Source organism: Osmerus eperlanus, chromosome 13 (genome assembly GCF_963692335.1).
Source record: "Osmerus eperlanus chromosome 13, fOsmEpe2.1, whole genome shotgun sequence".
NCBI classification, from domain to species: domain Eukaryota; kingdom Metazoa; phylum Chordata; class Actinopteri; order Osmeriformes; family Osmeridae; genus Osmerus; species Osmerus eperlanus.
In genome coordinates this window covers 15109501-15127174 of record NC_085030.1, presented here as the reverse complement: position 1 = coordinate 15127174, position 17674 = coordinate 15109501, and the positions used below count along the sequence as shown (strand labels likewise).

General features: G+C 53.3%; 1 protein-coding gene across 3 annotated transcripts; it reads left to right on the top strand.

The window, feature by feature from the left end:
- Positions 1-57: 57 nt before the first annotated feature.
- Positions 58-16258, top strand: sec24b (SEC24 homolog B, COPII coat complex component). 3 transcript variants are annotated; one of them, XM_062476440.1, is made up of 25 exons: positions 58-361; positions 1169-1816; positions 1959-2186; positions 2782-2901; positions 4759-4842; positions 5062-5213; positions 5289-5476; positions 5624-5726; positions 6702-6828; positions 7003-7112; positions 7285-7397; positions 7849-7967; positions 8422-8477; positions 8797-9003; positions 9783-9906; positions 10196-10354; positions 10586-10759; positions 11363-11473; positions 11774-11949; positions 12345-12482; positions 12810-12914; positions 13373-13465; positions 13961-14064; positions 15482-15644; positions 16209-16258. In XM_062476440.1, the coding sequence occupies exons 1-24, from the start codon at positions 268-270 to the stop codon at positions 15615-15617; spliced, it is 3669 nt and encodes a 1222-aa protein (XP_062332424.1). In that variant the 5' UTR covers positions 58-267; the 3' UTR covers positions 15618-15644; positions 16209-16258. The 3 variants fall into 3 exon arrangements, with proteins under 3 accessions (XP_062332424.1, XP_062332423.1, XP_062332425.1); XM_062476439.1 differs by lacking the exon at positions 16209-16258 and having other exon boundaries at positions 15482-15772; XM_062476441.1 differs by lacking the exons at positions 2782-2901; positions 16209-16258 and having other exon boundaries at positions 15482-15772.
- Positions 16259-17674: the final 1416 nt, after the last annotated feature.

Sequence of the window (17674 nt, the reverse complement as noted above, 5' to 3'; positions counted from 1 at the left end):
CCAGAGGAAGTGCCTATTCGCTGCACTAGATGGCGCCTTTGACTTGTAACTAGTAATTGCTAGTCGCATAGAAACGGTACCAGATAATCGCATCATCACTGGGAAAGAAGCTCATCGTCGTAGGGTGGCAGGGGCTCACGAACGGTCACCATCAGGGACGAAAACTGCCAGTCAGCACCTTGGAATATACTACAACTTGGGTGACAACATCTGATGAGTTTTAGTAACCTTGTACAGTTGTGTTCGTGAGGACAGGAGGACTCAGCGATGTCTGCACCGGGGTTTACAAACCTGAACACATCTGTTGGTTACAGCTTAAACTCAACGCCGAATGGTGGAGCAGCATCCCCTTATCAGAATGGTAAAACAGGCCGCGGAGATAAGCTAGGCTGTACAAGATTAGCGTATAGCCTTGAAGCTGCCGTTTATCTGGTTCCCAACCTGTTCATGTGAAACAGTTTCTCTAGACTTTAAGGTCAAGTGTAACTAGTCATACATTTTACTTGACTTATGTCATAAAATATAACTTGCAGGTGTTTGTGCAGTCAGCAGCAGTATTCTAAGTGGCTAGCTAGCTAGCTAGTCTAACCCTATGGCGCTGTAGCGTATCTAGCTGTATAGCTAGCTAAACTCACCCGCAGTGCCGGTTAGTAAAGCTTTTGCTAGTAGTGACTCAAACCAAGGGAAACGTGACAGACGCGACAGATTATGGCGAGATCATTAATAGTAGTTGATCATTGTGGAATTGGAAAGCTAGCCGAATGTGCACATTTTATAACACCTTGCTAGCTGTAGCAAGTCAGAGTAATCAATGCAGCTGTCAAACTAGCCAGTTTAGCTACTGTAGTGCTAGCTAGCTGACGTTAGTGACTGGGGATTGGGAAGGTTGGCTTAACTGCGTTCTGTCGGCTACGTTAGTGTGTTTACAAGCCAATTAGCCTACCTAGCAACCTTTACGTTTTAAAATTATAATATTTCTTGGAAGCGATAGCTTAGTATGTTAACTTTATCAAAGTTTGACATCTAGAACAGTGTCAGCTGTAGAAGGCGTAATCATGGACCGTTAGTTAACTTTGATTAGCCATGACAGTTTAAAGCTTTAGATATGCGTCGCTCCCTTGACCAACGTTGCGACCTGCTGAATACAACTGTATCCCTTTTTTTCCAGGTTCAGAACAGAACTACCCCTCCACATATCCTGGCTATCCAGGCTATTATGGAGACACACCTCAACAGCAAGGCCACTCCACCATTCCAGCACAGTGTGCCCCTGCCCCTAACAAAGCGACAATCACGAACAATGACCACAGTGCTAACTACTACCACAACAGCCACCAGCAACCCCCCCACCCCGCTGCTGTCTCCAGTGTAGCCCCCACTGCATTTGGGCCACCCCAAGCTTCCCTCCACCCTACACCCAGTTCCCCATCAAATCCCCACCATCCACAGCCATTCCAGCAGCCAGTCCCTTACGGCACCTCAGCAGGTTACTACGGACAGCAGTATCACACTCCCCACTCACAGCACCACCCTCAACAGACAAACCTGGTGTCGGCACCACCAAGTGGGCCTGGCACCCCCCTCTACCCCATAGTCTCCTACCCATCCGCACCGGGCAGCAGCCAGTATGGGACGCTACGCTCCTCGCTCGCCACCTCCTCCACGAGACCCGTTCCAAACCTGATGGGGGCTCCCTTGCACCAGTATCCTCCTGGAAATGGTACCAGCCAGCTGGGGTCCCCGGCAGCGGTGCATCCTGGGTACGGCATGGCTCCTCCAGGCCTTCCGCCCACAGTGAACGGCCAGGGAAGTGCAGGTAGGACAGGAGGCTGTATTCTTTCTGATGGATCTTTTGTTGGAATGAGTTGTGAGGTCAATCTAGTCATGTACCACTGTATACAAGTATCTGCTAAACAAACAAAGTACAATGAAATAAGCCCCCTGGTTATTTGTCGCAGGCCAGGCCCCAGTCCTCCAACACTACGACCGACCAGGCCAGGCCCCAGTCCTCCAACACTACGACCGACCAGGCCAGGCCCCAGTCCTCCAACACTACGACCAGCCAGGCCAAGTCCCAGGATCTCGTGACCCCTACGGACGAGTCCCAGCTGGGCTGTCGGACGCAGACGGGACCCCCTCAGGGACCCCCGCTGCCTCGGTCCACTCGTCCCCCGGACACCAGCCAGGTACCAGAGACAGGCACACAGTGTGTCCCTCAAACAGCTTTTTCCATTGGCTGAAGTCGCCAGGGGTGGACTGCCATTGGACGGGAGCCGAGAGCATGTTCCCTGCTGTGTTTTCTATACGCTGTATTTTTAAGTTGCTTCGGATGAAAGCAAACTGCTAAATGGATAAAATGTCAGATGTGATTATCTTTTTGAATTCTCCCAGAAGAGCTCGGTATGGGCCTCTGCTCCGACAGAGAGGGAGTTTGCTAACGTCCTCGTTTTCTAGTGCAGCGTGATCCGTCGAGTGCTTGCTGGTTTTAGAAACCTCAGTTGTAGGTTTCTTCCTGTTCTTCGCTGCTTAGTGTTACGGGGTCTGAAGCTGACACCTGGCAGCGCCTCAGAAGAACCAGCCTTCTCTCCCGCACACACACACCATGACACATCTACAACGTTTTTATTCATTTAGCAGATGCTTTTCGTGGATGACGGTTGTACAACAGTTTCTCAAACACAAACGCAGTCACATGTCGTGGGCGCTCCCTTACAATGCCCCACCCCCCCATTCCCTTCCACAGCTGATGGTTCTGTTTTGACCCCCCCCCCCCTCCCACAGGCATGCAGTACGGATATGTAGCTAATAGTGGCTCTGCAGCCCCCCCTGCCCCCGCCGCCCCAGTACCCTCGTCATCCAGCTCCGAGGAAGAGGAGGATGAGGATGAGGATGAGGAAGCAGGTCTGCTTTGCTCTGATTTTATTACCCATCCATACCCACCCCTCCCCCTTCACTGCACTGTCTCCTCCCTCCCTCCACTGTACTCTCCCTCCTCCCCTCATTCACTGTACTGTCTCCTCCCCCCTCCACCTCGCCTTCCCTTCCTAAAGCAAACAATCCATCTCCAAATTCACTTTCCCCCCCGGCCGCCCCCCCCCCCCCCCCCCCCCCGGCCATCTCAACCCCATGCCTTCCCTCAACTCTAACCATCAACTTTCTGTGCAGAAGAGTCCAAATAAGGGGGTAAATCGCACAATTTTCACTTGACATATAACCACACACTGTGGCTCATACTATTTCTTTTAGAATTCAGTTGATGTTCCAGAATGTGTCGTTGGCGTACAGACTGTGAGCCTGCTCTGCTTTCTGTCTGGCATCTAACCCAGAAGGCCTCTGCTCTGCAGGAAGTCATGTTGCTCTGGCAGGGTGCAGGCAGGAAGGATGCCTCCTCGCAGCGTCGCCTGTGTCAGAGGACGTTTTGGGTAACATTACGCTGCTCTGCTGTATCTCTGACTTCAACACATTAAATATTCAACAAAAAAACACGAAACAAATTTCCATAAGGACTCAATTTCCCTTTGTTTCCCCATTAGATACACTGGACAAGGTTGTGTGGACTAAACATAAAATCGTTCACTTTTCACCTTTAAAACCATGCTGCTGCTACGTGTCAAATCCTGCACAGCATCTCTCCTCATAGTGTCCCAGTTCTAGGGAGGTGTTGAAGTTTCTCCCCAGAGACACGCACTGCCCCGCCCTGAGGAGCTGTGTAATTGACTGGAGGTTAACAGCTTTTTATATATAGCCTCTCCCCAGTCCGCCAGGGCGTCTCTGGGCCCTGGGTCTCTGCTGTGGGACCAGGAAGCTGGCCTGGCTGAGCTAGCTCTCATTAGCACTGTGGCTAAGGTGTTGCTGCCTCCAACTCCAACCCACAAGCGTTCTTCGATTTCATGTTTATTCCCTCCTTTAAGGAACCTGTAGTGGATGCCGGTTCTCTCTGCTTGTCATACAGTATAATTGTATTTGTCGATGCTGTCCTACCGGTAGAGGTGTTCCTGTTCTTTTAGTCTAGGGAAATCGAAACTTCCTTTTAGCGTTAAAGACAGTTCTGAAGGTATTCGAGGTTTGTGTGGTGTCAGATTCAGGAGGAGACGGTGTAGAGTCTTGACTGGTTCTTCCTTTCAGGCAGGGCTTCTCCCCAGAGCTCCTCTCCTCACGCCGGGGCAGATTTAGCCTGGGCTAATTGGATGTGTTTCAACGAGCACTTAGCCTGGGCTATCTTAGTTCACCAGCACAGTCCTCCATTTGGCCAATAGGATTAATTTGGGCCTTACACCCTTCCTTCATCCGCTGTCATCCCAGATCCCTCCTCCCCCACCATCCCGGGACGGGCTGACGTGGGATTGTGGGATTGTGGGAGTGCGAGTTGTTGTCAGGCCCCCTGTGAGGCCGTGAGGGGAAAGACGAGAGACGACAAGTTAAGTGTGTGAAGCTTAAAAGCCCCGGTGGAGTTTGTTGACCTCGCGACCTCCTCTCTGTTTGTCCTGAAACTCGGGAGCGCAGGGGAAGGGTTGACTCGCAGAGGCTGGAGAACTTTGTTATTCCTCTTCCTGCCCACTTGGGTGGATTCCTTTCAGCACCATTTCACCTGCTAATTGCTAAATGCATCCTGTTGTGTGTTTACCGTCTCATCTAGCATTCCATACTCTGTCTAACCCTCTGCAGATATACTGGGTCTGTTCAAGGTACTGAGACAACATAACCATTTCATTTTTCACTTATTTGTGTGGTTTCCTTCCTTCTTGTCTCCTCTGTCAGGCGGTGACACATCTTCCTCCACCACAGGCAGTGCCTCCCCGGGGCCGGCCAGCTATGAGTGCCTGGAGGGGGGTAGTTACCCAGGTGAGGAACACACTCTCCCCAACACATCAGCACAGCCTGCTTCAGCCCACTCAGGCACTGACGTTCTAGAATTTTCTCTCTTCTGTTCGGTTCTCCCCTCCTTCTCTCTCTCTCCCCCTTTCTCCCCTCCACCCCTCTCTTTCTCCCCCCCCCATATCCTCTCTCCTCCCTCCTGTCTCTCCCCCACCCCTTTCTTCTCCCCCCTCCCTCCCTTCCCAGACTCCTCCATGGTTCCCTCCAGTGACATGGCCAGCCATCCCCCGCCCTACGGCTACGGCTACCCCAGCATGCAGTCAGCCTATCAGCAAGCACCAGCCCCAGACTCCTCCCCCTCCCATGGGGGCTACAACCCTGGCTACGAGTACTCCCAGGTAGGAGACTAGACTAGGCCCCTCATGCACACGATGTGTCCTTGAGGTAACTAGCCCTCTCCCCTCCTCCCCCAGCCTGCCTTCCCTAACCTGTCTCAGCTGTCGGAGGCGCTGGGGGGGCTGAGTGGGGTCCCAGAGCTGGAGATGGAGGCCCTGATGCCCGTCAACCTGCTGCAGGAGAGGAGCCTGCTGCCCCCCCGGCCCCTGGAGGCCCCAGAGCCCAACCTCAGCTCCGACCTGAGGAAGGCCAACTGCAGCCCCCAGTACGTCCGTCTGTGTGTGTGTGTGTGTGTCTGTGAGTCTGCTTGCATGCTCACTCAACAACTATTCTAATACAGAAACATCTAAATGTAATGGTGTATAGATGCACTGATGACATAATGCTTACTGTGTGTGTGTGTGCTCCCCAGGACGTTCAGGTGCACCCTGACCAGCGTGCCCCAGACCCAGGCCCTGCTCACCAAGGCCAGACTGCCCCTGGGGCTGCTGCTGCACCCCTTCAGAGACCTGCAGGTACAGCACAGCGTCCAGCCTGGCCTCTATACGGCCTCCACACAGCCTCCAGCCTGGCCTCTATACAGCCTCCACACAGCCTCCAGCCTGGCCTCTATACGGCCTCCACACAGCCTCCAGCCTGGCCTCTATACGGCCTCCACACAGCCTCCAGCCTGGCCTCTACACGGCATCCACACAGCGTCCAGCTTGGCCTCTGTACGGCCTCCACCCTGGCCTCTATACGGCCTCCATCCTGACCTTTACTCAGCATCACACTGAGTTACATAATAACAACTCTGAATGTGACCTGCAGTCTTGAATGGGAACCAGAGCTGACAGTCCCGACAGTCCGGTTAGAGCTGGTTACGTCACCGTTCAGCAAGCACAGCAGAGAGCTCCTCCAGGGCTGCTGGGAGTGAATGGAGCTTTCAGTGGTGATGTGTCCTAGCCATGCCGAAGTAGAGGCCATTATCCCTGCGTTTGTGGGAGGTGTTGAGGAGAGCAGGGGAGCAGGGGGTGAGGTGCAGACAAGTGTGTTTATACGAGAGGTGGAGCACTCCACTGGAGGGTGGAGAAGGCTGAGTGCATGTTGTACATGTGGGGAGAACAGCTGAAGCTGACGTTGACACAGAGCAGTCAGACAGACCAGAGACATGGTTGTCTGACTGCTACAGTTGTGGTGGAGATGTAGATGTGATGCAGGTCACAGGTGCAGGGAGTTGGTAAAACCACGAACAAGCTGTGTTCATCAGAAGAATTTACTTATTTTTGTCTGTTCCTGAACATATTTCTGCCCTCCTCTTCCTCCTCCCCCTCTTCCTCCTCCTCTTCCTCCTCTTCTTCCTCCTCCTCTTCCTCTTCCTCCTCCCCCTCCTCCTGCTCCTCTTCCTCCCCCCCTCCCCTCCTCCTCCTCCCCGTCCCCCTCCTCTTCCTCCTCCCCCTCCTCCTCTTCCTCCTCCCCCTCTTCCTCCTCCTCCTCCTCCCCGTCTACAGCAGCTGCCCGTCATCACGTCCAACACCATTGTGCGCTGCCGTTCCTGCAGGACCTACATCAACCCCTTCGTCTCCTTCCTGGACCAGCGGAGGTGGAAGTGTAACCTCTGTTACCGTGTCAACGATGGTGAGGGGGGGAGGGGTTGTAGAGGACTAGTAGTAGTAGGGTGAGGGCGGGGCAGAGGAGGGGGGTGGTAGAGTAGAGGAGTAGGACGTTGTAATGCAACTTCTGAAACCTAAAAAACTTGTAACCTGAACTGGAGATTTGCATGACGTCTTCTGTCCCCTGTGGCCCTCTCAGTCCCAGATGAGTTCATGTACAACCCCGTCACCCGCTCCTACGGAGAACCACACAAGAGGCCGGAGGTGCAGAACTCCACGGTGGAGTTCATAGCCTCTTCAGACTACATGGTGAGGGGCTGTTTGTCTTTAGGCCACTAGAGGGCAGTGTGGTGCACAACACCACTAACGACAGCAACAGATGTCAGTGTTTTCCTCTCTAGGGCAATTGTTGAGTTATTGTAAGCTGGTTTTTCTGGGAAATACATATATGTGTGCATGTGCGTGCGTGTGTGTGTCTCAGCTCCGACCCCCCCAGCCAGCTGTATATCTCTTTGTGCTGGACGTGTCCCATAATGCAGTGGAGTCAGGCTACCTGAAGGTCTTCTGTGATTCGCTTCTGGAAAACCTGGACAAGTAAGAGCCTAACTCCTCCACCGAAACCCTGCGATTCACAAAGCTACTGCAAATGCAAACTCTAAAATAGAGCTTAATGGTAAAAACAGACTTTTCGGGACCATCATCCCTTTGTGGCCATGTTTTAGTCGTCATGCTCTTAGTCGTAAGCAGACCTGACTAGCTCGGAGGCTGGGATGATGTCTGGAGAATATCAGCCTGCACACAGTCTCCCACTTAACTCCCACATTTCCATGAAATCTATATCCTGATTCTTTTTTTTTTCTTTTTTCAATCCCTCACCCACTCACTCACTTACTCACTCACTGTTTCACCCCCACAAACACACACTCATTCACCCGCCGACACGCACACAAACATGTGCTCACACACACTCGGCATACAGTGTGTGCTAGCTGGAGGCTATGCTAACTCTCCGGGGTATGGGGGGGGGGGGGCTGTTGTGTGACAGGTTGCCCGGAGACACGCGCACCAAAGTGGGCTTCCTGAGCTTTGACAGCACCATCCACTTCTACAACCTCCAGGAGGGCCTGTCCCAGCCCCAGATGCTGGTGGTCTCTGACATCGACGGTAGGTGCTTGTATGATCAAATACATTTCTAATGATAATGTTTTCTTTTCGCAGATGCTTTTATCCAAAACGTCCTACAGGTGGGGATTTGAACCTGGTACCTCTTGATATGCAGGCAGATATTCTAGCCACTGAGCTGCACCCATGTGTGTTTATGTTCATGTGTACCAGAATGTTTGTTCTATTTGTTCATATTCAATACAGACCCACCTGACTTACTGTTGCCCTTCACGATGGACCAACCAGGACCTCAGTTTAAGAGACTGTGGCTTACCTTATCGCATTTCACCAAAAAAACTTATATGAGATCGATATTTACTTTTAGAATAGCAGAAAGTAGTTATATAACAAGGAATGTTATATAGAGAACAGCTGGATGGACCTCCAGTGAAATTCTCTAGAAGTTTCTCCAGCTGCCAGATGTTTAATAATGGTGTCTGTTGTGTTATTTCAGACGTGTTCATCCCCTCTCACGACAGCCTGCTGGTTAACCTGAAGGAGAGCATGGAGGTAAACATCTGCCCTCCTTCACGCCTCACCTCTGGTCCCAGTTTGTTGATGAAATGGGCGAGTCCATTTTGGTTTCGAAGTCGTATGAAACGTCCCAGCTTTGGGGGGAGGGTCATCAGTGTTTGGTCCAGCTTGATTGGTCCAGCTTGATTGGTCCGACTTGATCCAAATAATGACAGTGAAGACGGGGGTAGAACACCTCTCTCTTCCCAATTCAGTCATGTTCGTCATTCCCCCTCATTTTTCTCCTCTCCTCCTCTCCTTCCTCCTCCCCCCACCCCTTCCTCCTCCCCCCACCCCTTCCTCCTCCCTCCCCCAGCTGGTGAGAGACCTGTTAAGCTCGCTGCCCTCCATGTTCAGCTCCACCAGGGAGACCCACAGCGCCCTGGGACCGGTCCTGCAGGCTGCCTTCAAGCTCATGTCCCCCACCGGGGGGCGTGTGTCCGTGTTCCAGACCCAGCTCCCCACCCTGGGCGCAGGGCTGCTGCAGTCCAGAGAGGACCCCAACCAGAGGATCAGCACCAAGGTACGGGGGAGCTCCAAGGGATTTGGTGGAGCTCAGTGGTTAGAGCTTTTGACTCCAGATCAACAGGTTGCAGGTTTAAATCCCCCACATACGTCGATTTGGATGAAGGCATCTGCTAAATAAATACATTATTATTATTATTACCTCTGCCTCAACATATTATGTTTTACCGAAAATATATTTTCACCATTTCCAAACTTTTTTTCCAGAATTCTTTTATTTTCGCAAATATTTGGAAAACCTTTAACCTTTTTTTTTTTCCACACACACCAACACGACACAAAAGCTTTTTTTGTTGCTTTTTATAAAATCAACCTTTCCAAACGTATGCTTACTGTGGCTCTGATGGACACTTCTTTGATCTCTGGAATAAATGTAGCCGTGAAAGCGAGCTGTTGGGCTCTCGTAGTGGTGTTAAACGTGTGATAAGCCCAAATGAAGTGAACGGATGTGTTGGGGGGGCCGCAAGAATATGTGAGCTATGCAAGTGGGCCGCAAAGTATCGAAGGTTTTGAACTGCTGGTGTAGGGGCTGAACAGGCCTCTGCATGAAGGCATATGTGACTCACCACACGCATATACTGTTACACTATCAAATAATCATGGAATAACAGTTTATATGTTTAGCAGACGGCAGAAAAAAAATGGGCAGGGGGGGGATTTGAACCACGACCTCTGATTTGCAGTCACATGTTCTCCACCCATATCCTACATGCCTTAACAACAGTAAACCAGCTGAACATGCTGTGTGACAGGAGGGATTTGTGTTTGTGTTTCCAGAATGTTCAGCACCTGGGCCCGGCCACAGACTTCTACAAGAAGCTGGCACTGGACTGCTCTGGCCAGCAGATCGGAGTGGATCTCTTCCTGCTCAGCAGTCAGTATGCTGACCTGGCCTCCCTAGGTAACACCATGCAGCTCTGTGTACATGTCACAGGGTCACTGTCTATATGTACTGCAACACTAACTAGAAGTCTTTCAACACTGTCTATAGGCACAGGAACACTGTCTAAATATGCACTGCGACACTGTCAATATGCACCTTATTTCACAAATATGTCGAGGCTTGAGAGAGTGGATGTTATCAAATCCCTCTCAAACCCTAGTAGAACAGTTCTGGTAAATCCGTCTAGACACACTGAAGGGTCTCAAACTGTTTGACCAAAACCCCCCTGGTCTCCTGTCCCGTCCAGCCTGCGTGTCCAAGTACTCAGCAGGAAGTGTCTTCTACTACCCCTCCTTCCACCACCTCCACAACGCGCCCCAGCGGGAGAAGTTCCAGAAGGATCTGGAGAGATACCTCACCAGGAAGATCGGCTTCGAGGCTGTCATGAGAATACGCTGCACCAAAGGTAAACACACACACACACCCACAAAGGTAAACACACGCGTGCCTCTAAAGCAACCGTTGCTTTGATATAGCTTCTAGATAAATGAAAGGAATCCATTGTATTCCAAATTGGATTGTCATTGAAGTTGTTTCTAAACATTCTAAATTCAAATGGATTTTTCATGGTATTCTGAATTCTAATTCCTCTGTTGTTGTTGTTAGTAACAGCGTGTGTGTGGTGGTTGCTCTGCAGGGCTGTCCATCCACACGTTCCACGGGAACTTCTTTGTCCGTTCCACTGACCTGCTGTCCCTGGCCAACGTGAACCCAGACTCGGCCTTCGCTGTCCAGATGTCCATCGAGGAGAGCCTAGCGGACACCTCTCTGGCCTGCTTCCAGGCTGCCCTGCTCTACACCTCCAGTAAAGGTACCACACCTGGACTCCCCTGGCCCACCTCCTCTCCCCTGGTCCACCTCCTCTCCCCTGGTCCACCTCCTCTCCCCTGGTCCACCTCCTCTCCCCTGGTCCACCTCCTCTCCCCTGGTCCACCTCCTCTCCCCTGGTCCACCTCCTCTCCCCTGGTCCACCTCCTCTCCCCTGGCCCACCTCCTCTCCCCTGGTCCACCTCCTCTCCCCTGGTCCACCTCCTCTCCCCTGGTCCACCTCCTCTCCCCTGGCCCACCTCCTCTCCCCTGGTCCACCTCCTCTCCCCTGGCCCACCTCCTCTCCCCTGGTCCACCTCCTCTCCCCTGGCCCACCTCCTCTCCCCTGGTCCACCTCCTCTCCCCTGGTCCACCTCCTCTCCCCTGGTCCACCTCCTCTCCCCTGGTCCACCTCCTCTCCCCTGGTCCACCTCCTCTCTCCTGGGCTCCCCTGGTCCACCTCCTCTCCCCTGGTCCACCTCCTCTCCCCTGGGCTCCACTGGTCCATCTCCTCTCCCCTGGTCCACCTCCTCTCCCCTGGGCTTAAACGATAAAAGCAACTGCTAAAAGAATGAAACGTAACCTCCCCTTCACTGTTTGCCTCCAGGGAAGAGGCGTATCCGGGTCCACACCCTGTGCCTGCCGGTGGTCAGCCAGCTGAGCGATGTGTACGCTGGGGCAGACGTCCAGGCCATCACCTGCCTGCTGGCCAACATGGGTGAGACCACTGTCTCTAACACCAGACCACAGCCCTCTCTGAACCACAGCCCTCACTGAACCACAGCCCTCTCTGAACCTGCCTGGGTGAAAGGCAGGGTTACAGAAATAAGATTTGATTGGCTGAATCAATGAGTAGTGAAAATGAATACCTTTGCATGTATGGGAAAGTATAGATTTTTTTTTCTCGTGACCCTTTCATTGATGTCTGTTCTCTGCTGTCTGTGTGCAGCTATTGCATCTCAATGTAAAAGCCTTAGTGAAAGGATATATTTGTATTTCTGTGTGTGTGTGTGTGCAGCCATCGACCGCTCGGTGTCGTCCAGTCTGTCAGACGCCCGGGATGCGGTGCTGAACGCGGTGGTGGACTCCCTGAGCGCCTACAAGAACACTGTGTCCAACATGCAGCAGTCTGGGCTCATCGCCCCCGCCGCCCTGCGCCTCTTCCCTCTCTACACCCTGGCCCTGCTCAAGCAGGTCTGGAGACACACACACACACACACACCCCTCTAACCCTGGCCCTGCTCAAGCAGGTCTGGAGCCACACACACACACACACACACACACACACCTCCAACCCTCTACACCCTAACCCAGCTCAAGCAGGTCTGGAGACACACACACACACACCTCCAACCCTCTACACCCTAACCCTGCTCAAGCAGGTCTGGAGCCACACACACACACACACACACACACACACACACACACACCCCTCTAACCCTGGCCCTGCTCAAGCAGGTCTGGAGCCACACACACACACACACACACACACACACCCCTCTAACCCTGGCCCTGCTCAAGCAGGTCTGGAGCCACACACACACACACCCCTCTAACCCCCCCCCCCCTGTCTGTCTGTCCCCTGACAGAAAGCCCTGAGGACAGGCACCAGCACTCGTCTGGATGAGAGGGTGTTCTCCATGTGTGAGTTTAAGAGCCAGCCCCTGCAGAACATCATGCGCATGGTCCACCCTGACCTCTACCGCCTGGACACCATCTCAGACCAGGTGAGGACACACCCCGGCCTCGACAGCCTCTCAGCCTCTTCAGCCTCTCCACCACACCCCAGAGACCATCAGGGTCCTGGACAGTAACCTGTCAGTGTGTGGCACCAACATGTGGAACACGGGCACACATGCCAGTAAAAACACACTGCAGTCAGAACCCAGCATGATGTCATGTCTGAATTTAGCAGATGCAAATGATCCGAGGCGACATTTGAATGGGATTTGAACTTGCGACCTCCTCGGAGCTGCAGTCAAATTCTCCACTGTGCTAAACTCTCCTATCAAGTGCCCCTAACGCCTGCAGCCTGTGTCCTGCTTGTCCACCAGGGGGCGCTGCACCTGAACGACACGGTGGTCCCTCAGCCGTACCTCCTCCACCTGACGGCCCAGAACCTCTCCAGGAGCGGAGCCTTCCTCATGGACTGTGGCAGCGTGAGTGCGGCCCTCCACAGCCCTCGCCCTCCACAGCCCTCGCCCTCCACAGCCCTCGCCCTCCACAGCCCTCGCCCTCCACAGCCCTCCACAGCCCTCGCCCTCCACAGCCCTCGCCCTCCACAGCCCTCCACAGCCCTCGCCCTCCACAGCCCTCGCCCTCCACAGCCCTCCACAGCCCTCGCCCTCCACAGCCCTCCACAGCCCTCGCCCTCCACAGCCCTCGCCCTCCACAGCCCTCGCCCTCCACAGCCCTCGCCCTCCACAGCCCTCGCCCTCCACAGCCCTCGCCCTCCACGCCTGCAACTCACGTTTCACATTCGGATTCATTTATCTGACTCTTTTCTCCATGTGCATCTCTATGTGCATTCTAGAAAGCACAACAGAGGATGGAGGATGAGAAGGGGGCTGGGTTGGGACAGGCTGGGGATGTTTACTAACGTGGTTCTGCTCCTCAGGTGTTGTACCTGTGGATAGGGAAGACCTGTAATGAGATATTCATCCGGGATGTTCTGGGCTGTCCAAACCACGCTTCCATACCTCCCAACATGGTAAACTCACCGCAAGCTCACCTCACTGCACAACACAACATTGGTGCAAACATTATCCCAGAACTCTGCTTCTGTGACTAGATTCCAGAATGCTTGTGACATGAAATTCCAGAATGCTTGTGACACTATCTCTTCTCCCAGTTAGCATACCCCTGCTTACAGTTCTGACAGATGGGCTTACTTACTGCATTCCTGGTTTGTTTGTTAGCCTCAGTGGGTGTAAAACAAACTGAGAGTGAGGGTTAAAACAAGCTGTGAGTGAGGGTTAAAACACCCACAAAGATTTGGGATGGTCAGGGTTTAGTTTACACACTCAATTTCATATTTCCAGAAAAGAAACCACCTACATATTTTACATTCCCACACCATGTAAAGATCTCTACCCGACCAGAGCCTGCTCTGGAGGTCTGGCATACACCCCCCCCCAACACAATGTACTGGAAACTAGATCTCAGAACCTGTGTCTCGTCTCTCTCCTCCTGTTCTGAATCCCAGACTCAGATTCCAGAGCTGCAGACTCTGCTGTCTGCGAGGGTGCGTGCGTTCCTGGCCTGGCTGCAGGATTGCAGAACCTTCAGCTGCATACTCTACGTGCTGAAGTAAGTATTTGACTGGAGCTGCAGACTCTACGAAGTGAAGTAAGTCTTTAAGACTCGGTGGGGAGGGAATGATGTTCGAGATTTCCATATTAGATTTTAGAGGTATGTTGTAAAATAAAATCTACAGATTCTTACTGACTCCTTACTTACTTGATAAGACATCTCAAGACTCATATAAAATATCATAAAAAGTTTTGGCTGACTTCACATTATCACAAAGGTGTATGTTGATTGTGAGGTTGAAGGTAATATGAGGATGATGATGTCCGCCACTCCTAGGGCGGGTGCCCTCTCGCTGGGTGAATGTGTTGGTGTGTCGTGTTCTCCCTCGCTGGGTGAATGTGTTGGTGTGTCGTGTTCCCCCTCGCTGGGTGAATGTGTTGGTGTGTCGTGTTTCCCCTCGCTGGGTGAATGTGTTGGTGTGTGTCGTGTTCCCCCTCGCTGGGTGAATGTGTTGGTGTGTGTCGTGTTTCCCCTCGCTGGGTGAATGTGTTGGTGTGTGTCGTGTTCCCCCTCACTGGGTGAATGTGTTGGTTTGTGTCTTGTGAGGGGTTCCAAGCAGCGACGACTCTGAGCAGGCCAGAATGGTATGTCTAATGTAAACACAGAGAAACATGCTGGCCATTGATAGACAGCTCTGCTCAAGGCCTCGTATAGTGTAGGGTTTGAGTGAGCCGTCTGGAAACAGGGGTGTGTTGTCACAGTGGGAGACCACTCTCCCTCACACAGGAACACAGGTCGGTGTGTGTGTGTGTCTTATGTAAGTCAGACCAGGTAGGATACCGTCTTGCAGTCACACAGTCACACAGAGACACACACACACACAGAGACACACACACAGAGACACACACACAGAGACACACACGCAGAGACACACACACGCAGAGACACACACACACACGCAGAGACACACACACACACACAGAGACACACACACACACACAGAGACACACACACACACACAGAGACACACACACACACACACAGAGACACACACACACACACAGAGACACACACACAGAGACACACACACAGAGACACACACACACACACACAGAGACACACACACACACACACAGAGACACACACACACACAGAGACACACACACAGAGACACACACACACACACACACACAGAGACACACACACAGACAGACACACACACACACACAGAGACACACACACAGAGACACACACAGAGACACTGGTGTTTTAGAGGTGGCTTCACTGCTCTCTCTGTGTCCTTGGTGAGACAGTGATGGAGGAGAGACACCTGCTTTTCTCACCGGTCTCACCGGTCAGCCCTTAAGACTAGGGGGAACCAAGTTCTTTAAAAAAAAACTAAATGTAATTCAAAATAAACTCATTTCCAAGTCATCTCCTTCATATTCTACTTCTTCCTCTTCGTGTTTCTCAGGGACGAGGCTTCAGCCAACACCAGCTTCTTCCAGCACCTGCTGGAGGACAGAGCGGAGTCTGCCTTCTCCTACCAGGAGACGGCCTTCTCCTACCAGGAGTTCCTGCTGCACATCCAGAAGCAGATGTCCAAGTAGCCAGGAGAGGAGCCGTGTAGGAACCAGGCCCTGCCCCCCCAGACCCCAGACTGACTGTAGGAACCAGGCCCTGCCCCCCCAGACCCCAGACTGACTGTAGGAACCAGGCCCTGCCCCCCCAGACCCCAGACTGACTGTAGGAACCAGGCCCTGCCCCCCCCCCCAGACTGACTGTAGGAACCAGGCCCTGCCCCCCTAACACCCCCCCCCCCCCCCCCAGACTGACTGTAGGAACCAGGCCCTGCCCCCCTAACACCCCCCCCCCAGACTGACTGTAGGAACCAGGCCCTGCCCCCCTAACACCCCCCCCCCCCCCCCCCAGACTGACTGTAGGAACCAGGCCCTGCCCCCCTAACACCCCCCCCCCCCCCCCCAGACTGACTGTAGGAACCAGGCCCTGCCCCCCTAACACCCCCCCCCCCCCCCCAGACTGACTGTAGGAACCAGGCCCTGCCCCCCTAACACCCCCCCCCCCCCCCCAGACTGACTGTAGGAACCAGGCCCTGCCCCCCTAACACCCCCCCCCCCCCCCAGACTGACTGTAGGAACCAGGCCCTGCCCCCCCCCCCCCAGACTGACTGTAGGAACCAGGCCCTGCCCCCCTAACACCCCCCCCCCCCCAGACTGACTGTAGGAACCAGGCCCTGCCCCCCTAACACCCCCCCCCCAGACTGACTGTAGGAACCAGGCCCTGCCCCCCTAACACCCCCCCCCCCCCCCCAGACTGACTGTAGGAACCAGGCCCTGCCCCCCTAACACCCCCCCCCCCCCCCCCCCCCAGACTGACTGTAGGAACCAGGCCCTGCCCCCCTAACACCCCCCCCCCCCCCCCAGACTGACTGTAGGAACCAGGCCCTGCCCCCCTAACACCCCCCCCCCAGACTGACTGTAGGAACCAGGCCCTGCCCCCCTAACACCCCCCCCCCCCCCCCCAGACTGACTGTAGGAACCAGGCCCTGCCCCCCTAACACCCCCCCCCCCCCCCCCCCCAGACTGACTGTAGGAACCAGGCCCTGCCCCCCTAACACCCCCCCCCCCCCCCAGACTGACTGTAGTGAACAAGGCACACAGAGGAACAAGGTAGCCTCTGCCCAAATAACAACCCCACCCTTTCTCCCTGCTCATTGGTCGACCTTTGACCTTTGGGTTGCAGGAAGAAGATGTGAGATCTGAGGAAATGCTGAAACGGAGCCTCTAGACGTAGCGGTCGTCCTCACCTTGAACAAGCTCCTCCCTCTTATTACTCTGCTGAGTCACAGTCTCAGCCCTGCGTAGCCCCGCCCCCTTCAGGAGGACCAATCACATGCTGCTACTTCTCTGGGTTTAGCGCTGCATGCTGTGCTGTCCCCGTTCCAAACCTTTTTCTAGAGACGTGCGCCCGACCCATCCTCTTCTTCTGCTGTTTGATTTCCGCTATGCGCTTCAGCGGACACACACAACATTCCATCGTTGTTTTTGCAGCGTGCGCTTGAGATCCGCATCTGTCCTCAACGCTGCCCGCCTGCTGACCGGCCAATCACAGCCCGGACGCTGGAATGGTGAGCGGTGGGAGGCGGAGTCTGGCCGCTGACCCCTCCCTCTAGACTTACCTGACTCTGACCTGTCCAGCGAGACGCCCTGGACTCTACTTTGTAAACTATTGAAAAGAATATTTTACGTGCGATAATTTATGACCAGCTTATTAAATAAAACAAAAACCCTGTTTTTGCTTTTTCTTTGTTATTGTGGTGTAGGGGTCTGGCTTCAACATCAGAGCTTGAACGAGTGCCAAACCCACAGGTCTATAAAAAAGGAAATGAATGGATTTATTTTTTGATCCGTTTCCTTGATGAGAATATCAGGATGTGAAAATGGATATCCACACTTTTCTAATGGCTTATTCATGTGCAGAACCACCCAATACTTACTCATATGGTCTCTCAAAGGTGTGAAACACTAATCAGTGAATTTTTTTAACTTCTGGCAATGTGAAGTAATCTCTGGAATTCTTAGAAAAAGCCACAATCGGTCTGTTTTAAGAACTTTCGCAACATTGCCTCCCTAAACATGTATGAACA